At 60.0% G+C, this 6,000-nt stretch overlaps 1 protein-coding gene across 3 annotated transcripts in view; it reads left to right on the top strand.

Moving 5' to 3' along the window:
* The first annotated feature begins 805 nt into the window (after positions 1 to 805).
* SSBP3 (single stranded DNA binding protein 3) overlaps positions 806 to 6,000 on the top strand; it is a 147,251-nt gene continuing 142,056 nt past the window's right edge. For all 3 annotated transcript variants that reach the window (XM_004588702.2, XM_004588701.4, XM_004588698.3), the window contains exons 1-4: positions 806 to 940; positions 1,994 to 2,066; positions 2,285 to 2,346; positions 4,664 to 4,748. In XM_004588702.2, the coding sequence (XP_004588759.1) occupies positions 885 to 940; positions 1,994 to 2,066; positions 2,285 to 2,346; positions 4,664 to 4,748 (276 nt within the window). In that variant the 5' untranslated portion in view covers positions 806 to 884. The remainder of the gene's footprint in view (positions 941 to 1,993; positions 2,067 to 2,284; positions 2,347 to 4,663; positions 4,749 to 6,000) is intronic.

Raw genomic sequence — 6,000 nt, 5'->3', positions numbered from 1 at the left:
AGAGGTGCAGATAAGGGAGAGGGGACGTGGAGGGCGGGCGCGAGCGGGGCCCCCTTGCCTCGGACGCAGCACCTCCTTTGCCCACCTTCCCCTCCCACTCCCACACCCCACTGTCCCCCGAGATCCACACCGCGGGAGTGCCGGTCGGGTTCCCCCCTACACACACACACACACGCCCCAGCACCGGAGCCCGCCCTCCCATCCTGATTCGGGTCGCCCCCCTCCCCGCCCTCTCTGCAGTGGAGAGGGGCTCGCGCCCGCGGCCACCCCCCAGTCCACCCGCAGGAGCCAGGGGCAGCGGCTCCGCGGAGGCGGCCGCAGCGGGGACTGCCGCGGCCGGGCGCTGACAGGGGCGTCCCTCTCCGGGCCCGCCGGGTCCGCCCCCGCGAGCGCCCATTGGCCGGGGCGGCCATCCATCGCGGACGGTGACGCCCGCCTCGCTCGCTCGCCCGGGTAGCCACGTTCGGTTGAGCTCCAAGTAGACCAGCAGCGGCGGCGGCGGCGGCAGCAGCGGTGCCGGAGGCGCAGAGGGCGGCGCAGGCGGAGCCGGCCGGCCGGGCGGGCGGGCAGGCGAGCGCGCGAGCGAGCAGTGCCGTGCGGGGCGGCGGCGGCGGCGGCGGCGGCGGCACCAGAGGCCGAGCCGGCGCGGGAGGAGTTCCAGGGCGATGGGGCCGCGGCCGGGGCTGACGCTTTGACAGCTGGAAAGAGCGCGGAGCCAGCGCCTGGGGGGGAGGGAGGGGAGCGCGGCGAGGAGAGCGCGAGCGAGCGAGCGAGCGCCGGGGAGGGGGCCGGGAGCGAGGGGCCGCTCGGGAGCGCCGGAGCGGTAGCGGCAGCAGCGGCAGCAGCAGCGGCGGCGGGGCTCGGCGTTCTCTTCTCTGCAAACCATGTTTGCCAAAGGCAAAGGCTCGGCGGTGCCCTCGGACGGGCAGGCTCGGGAAAAGTAAGCCTATTTTGCAAGTGACGGCCGCGCCGCTGCCGGGCTGCGGGCGAACGGGAGGGCGGGCGGTGCGAGGCAGGTGGGTGGGCAGGGGCCAGACGGCTGCGCCCCCTTCGGGCCCCGGGCTCCGGGTGTGCGTGAGGGGGCTCCCTCGCTGCCTGCTTGGCCCCTTCCCCGAGGAGGCCGCGGCGGGCCGAGTGGGAAAGCCCATTGTTGGGAGCCGGCGGAGCTTGGGGCGGCGTGGAGCCGCCGGGCAGAGGGGCACTGGTGGCCGCGGGCCGGGCCGGACTGAAGTGGACCCGGTGTGGGGGCCCCGCGCCGAGGGGTGGGCGAGGTTCCTCCCGCGAGCCCAGGCGCTTTGCCCTTAGCGGGGCGCTCAGCGTGGTGACCGCACTTTGCCCACCGGGCGCGGGCAGGGGGCGCGTGGCTTCTGCAGCCCCAGAGGCTCCTTTTGTCCGCCCGCGGCGTGAGGAGTGCGTGCCGGGGGCTTTGTTCGGCCGGGAGCGCTCTCCCTTCCCTGCCCTTGGCCTCGCCGCCGGCTCCGCGCCCTCTGGGGCGCCGGGCTGGGCAGGGACAGCGGCGCCGCTTGGCCCTCGGCTTGGGGGTGGGGGGGCAGTTGTTTGGGGGCGGTGGAGAGGGTGGCGCTTTGCTGCTCTCTCCTGAGCTCGCCGAGCTCCTGGAGCTGGGACAAACCTTCCTTGGACCCCTGGGAGCTTGGGAGCTGATGTCCAGGAGGGTCGAGGACCATGGCTCGTGCTGGGGTCCGGTAGCCCGCGAGTTGGGAAGACCCAGGTGGGTCTGGCTGCGCACCACTTAGAAGTTCAAGTTTGGGTACTGCTTGGCACCCCCGCGGTTGGAGTTGGTGTGTTCCCTCCCCCTGGTAGCCACTCTTAACTTGTGGGCACCTGGCCGGGGTGAGCTCACTGCTAGCCTTGGCCGAGCGGGAGTAGGGGTGGGGGCCACAATGTGATGGGGCAGCTGGGGCCCCGGGATGGCCGACCAGGTACCGGCGTGCTCTGAGCCTTGCCTCCCTTTTTGCCCCTGCCCGCTCTGCAGGTTAGCTTTATACGTCTACGAGTATTTGCTGCACGTTGGAGCGCAGAAATCTGCACAGACCTTCTTGTCGGAGGTGAGTGGGGCTCCCCGCCCCCCAGCATCCAGTTTGACACCCGGTCTCCCCCCCCCTCCTCCGAGAGCCTTTGTTTTCGGGAGCAGCCACCGTGGCCACCATTTTGAATTTTTATCACCTTTTGGCATTTATTGTTAGTTGGTCTTCAGTGCCTTTTGGCTGGGGGGCAGCCCTCTGTGCCCGGCTTCTATGAGCTGCCTGTGCTCTCTGCTTTACAGATTCGATGGGAAAAAAACATCACGCTGGGAGAACCTCCGGGGTTTTTGCACTCATGGTGGTGGTAAGTGTGTGCTGGAGTTGTTTGTTGTCCCCCCCCCCCCCGGGGGTTTTGTTCTGAGCCCCTTGGGTCCAGGGGAAACAAAGCCAGGACTCCCTCCCTCCTCCACCCCCTAACTTGGCCCTGGTCTGGGCACCCTCAGACCATGGTAGCCAAGGAGAAGCAAGGCAGTTCTTTCTTCATCTTTTCCCTCCTGTTGAAAGCCCCTGTGGGGAGCCAGGGAGTCCTCACTTTTCCAGGCACTCTGGGGCTCTGGGCAGGGGCCTGCTGGACTTTCCACAGTTCTGCATGCTGCTTCAATTAGAGGGGTAGGGGCGGGGCCCAGAGGAGGAGTGGGGGCTGTTTCTCCTGTGTGCTCCAAACCTTAGATCGATTCCTGGAGCTTATTCCAGGCACCCTGACCAAGATCCTGACGGGACCTAGCCGGCGGGGTTGACAGATACTGATCCAAACTTGCACATTTTCTCTCCTCCCCACCAAGCAACCCTGACACCACAGAGCTGACACGCTTAGCCCGCCAAAGCCCACCTCGCAGAGTGCCTGTGGTTTGCAGTTGTTGGGAGGGGTTTTTCCAAGCTTCCTTGAGGCCTCTCAGCCCTGCAGGTGTTGGTCAGTGTGGGTCTGGTTCCGGTGCCTGGCTTGTGGGCAGACTTGGCAGGTGTGCGTCCCCTGGGTGATGGAGCCTTTGTTGTCACTTTGGAAAGGGAAAACGAAGCTTCAGCACAGCTCTGGTGTCTTGGAGTGCAGGAAGACGGAGTGTTTGGTGTTGTTGGCATCTTCCAGGTTTGCCTGGCTGCCAGTTCAGGTTACTGTTTGAAATCTCTGAACGGCGGGAGGATGAAGCGTCTGTCTGTTCAAACTTGTGTGAAGAAAATGAGTTGTTAATGACTTCTGCTAACCTCTGGAGTACCTGTGTCTGGGGCCTTTGCTGTAGCTTCAGGATTTCACCTGTAGGAGTGGGTAGCAGGATTTTCCTGCAGTGACCGGCGGAGGGGAGTATGTGGATGGCCCTAAAGCTTGCAGAGGCTGGCCTCTTGGGAGTGAAAGTTACTTCAGAGGGGCTGTGAGGTTTATAGTGGGAAAAGCCGTGGCCAGATGCAGGAGCTCATTCAATAGTGGGTACAGCTGGCTCCCTGTGTGCTGGTGGAAGCCCCTGATTGTCCTGATGCAGCCGTGTGCCCTGAACTGCCTCTGGCTTTGTCTTAGCCCCAAGTGGGCTTGGAGTAGCTTATATCCGTGCCAGCAGTGGCCTGGTGTGATCAGACCCTGAGCGAATGAGCACAGCTCTCTGGGGGGGGAGGAGTGGAGGACCATAGGGATGGGTGGCAAGGACTGTGTAACTCCCATCCTTTGAGCCAGGTGCCTGTGTATGGGGATGAGGGCAGGAACGCCGGCTGCAAAGATCAGACCTCTGCATCCCTGTGCACAACACCCTGCCAGCAAGTGCTGGTTCCGGGCACTGGGCTCGGCCTGCAGAGTTTTGAAGGCTCGTTGGAATGCTGTGACTCTTCTGGGATTGCCAGTTGCTCTACTGGTTGTGTCTGTGCTTGTTGAATAGAAAACATCGAGATGAGTGTGCACGGTTATGGGATGGGGTTGGGGGTTCTAGTCAGGCCTGCTGTCCCCTTCCTCACACAGCTGGGCAGGTCCCTCTGAAGAGGGCTGTCCAGTCGGGGCAGGATAGCATACTTTTGGCTAATTGTCAGGCGTTCTTGGGTAGAAAGGGGAAGTGCCTCTTGCCTAAGACCTTCTATGGGAGAGGACCTGGATGGCAGAGGGGGTGAGGGTGTAGGTTCTGAGGCTAAGAATGTACAAGGCTTGTGTTCCTCCCAGAGTCACCCAGTCCTGTGCCTGTGAATGAATCATGGTTGCATCGCTTTGGATGGTGTGCAGCCATCTTGGTGTGTGCTGGGAAAAGGAGACAGGTGTGGCTTCTCATCTGGGTTCTTACCTGTTCAACCTGGGCACCTCTGGCAGTGTTGTGCTGCCCTCTTCAAGCTGTAGGTGCCCTGAGTGTCTAGGGACAGGGTAGATAATCTCTCATCTTATGGGACGCGATAATCATGGTGTCTAGGGATGGGGGTGTCTGGCACTTAGGAGGCACTTGATTCCTGAGAACCAGCATCCCTTGGGAAGTTATGGACTGTCTGGGAGCGCTTGGACCCATGTTTTCCAGGCTGAGTTTGCCTGCAGAAGGCTGGGCAGGTGGGATGGAGTCTTGGGGAGACCAGGTTCTGCTAGCACAGTGTATTGTGCACTTGCTGTTGTGTACATAAGTAATAATTAGTAACACGATCTTATTTTATTTTTTGACTTGCAGTGTATTTTGGGACCTCTACTGTGCAGCTCCTGAAAGGAGAGATACTTGTGAACATTCAAGTGAAGCAAAAGCCTTTCATGATTACGTGAGTAACAAATTTTTAATTCTCGCAATAATTACAGGGTTGGATAGCTCTAATTTCTTTTCGTACCAGAAGTAAATACTCAGCCAATTGGCAGTGGTCTTGCTTTTCTCCCCGCCTTTCCCTCTGTTCTCCTGCCCACCTCCGCCAATGGACCCTCCCCCAGCAGTGTTTTAACTCGTTCTGACTTGGTATTTCATAATGTTGTCATTATGCAAAGGAATGGAGATGCGTATCTGGAGAATTGAGTGGTGCTGCGCATGGCTGCTAGTGCTGTGAGGTTTATATGAAGAGGGGACAGTTAGCTGGGCCTCACTGGTTTTGGTTTCTAACCATGAAGGTAGGGGAAGCAAATATGAAACTTGTGTCTGGGAGTATAAAGATAGTAGGGTGGGGATTTGGGGAGATAGGCTCTTGCTCAAGTATTGGGGGTGAGCGTGAGGGTTGGTGGTGGGGCTCTTGTTGCACTTGCTGGGACGTTGTGTGCTCTGAGACCCTCGGCTAGTCAGTGCATCAGTATGAGGGTTATTTCATGTCATCTGAAGGTACTGCTTTCTAACCTGCCATTCGCTTTCTGGATGGATGGATTTCCTGGGATTTGTGATTATGACCTGTGTCTGCCACACATGTCTGTCTCTCAGTCTCCTTCAGAAACAAAGAGGCTGAAAACCCGAGTGGGAGTTAGTGGTTTGAGGGGGCAGGTGTTGGGTCTGTTTGGGAGAAGGAAGAGGAAATGTCTGCAGGTCTTTATGGCCTCTCTCCAGCACCAGTGCTTCCTGTCGCCTGCATACAGGGCTGAGTGTATGTGCGCATAGTAGGTGGACAGTTTGGTTTTGTAGTCTTGGAAGAAGAGGGTGAGGATGGTCTTCATACGCTAGCCATAGAATTGGTTCCTTGAACACTATTGGCCCTGTGCTGTGTTCCACGTCACCTATATCCCTTGAAACTGGTCTCAGGGACTGGGACCCTTCTGGTCGCATGTCCTAGGTGGTCTGCGGCAGCAGCATGGCCCTCTTGGTGGTGGTTGAACCCTGAGGAGTTGGTTACTCAGCTGCAGGCTTTGAGGCTTTGGGAGCCATCGGGTGCTGCAAGAGTGGGTGACCGTGGAGAGCAGTGCTGACCAGTTCTGGCGCCATCTCCAGGGCTAGCACAGCAGCTGGTGACGGGAACTTGGGGCTTGGTCAACTATGAGAAGTTAAAGTAGGGGTGGCGGGGCTCATTCCCTTGTGATGTGGTTCTCTTGGGAAAATCCTGG

Source organism: Ochotona princeps, chromosome 2 (assembly GCF_030435755.1).
Source record: "Ochotona princeps isolate mOchPri1 chromosome 2, mOchPri1.hap1, whole genome shotgun sequence".
Classification (NCBI taxonomy): Eukaryota; Metazoa; Chordata; class Mammalia; order Lagomorpha; family Ochotonidae; genus Ochotona; species Ochotona princeps.
Note: the sequence above shows the minus strand (reverse complement) of the source record. Positions and strands in the feature narration are given on the sequence as shown.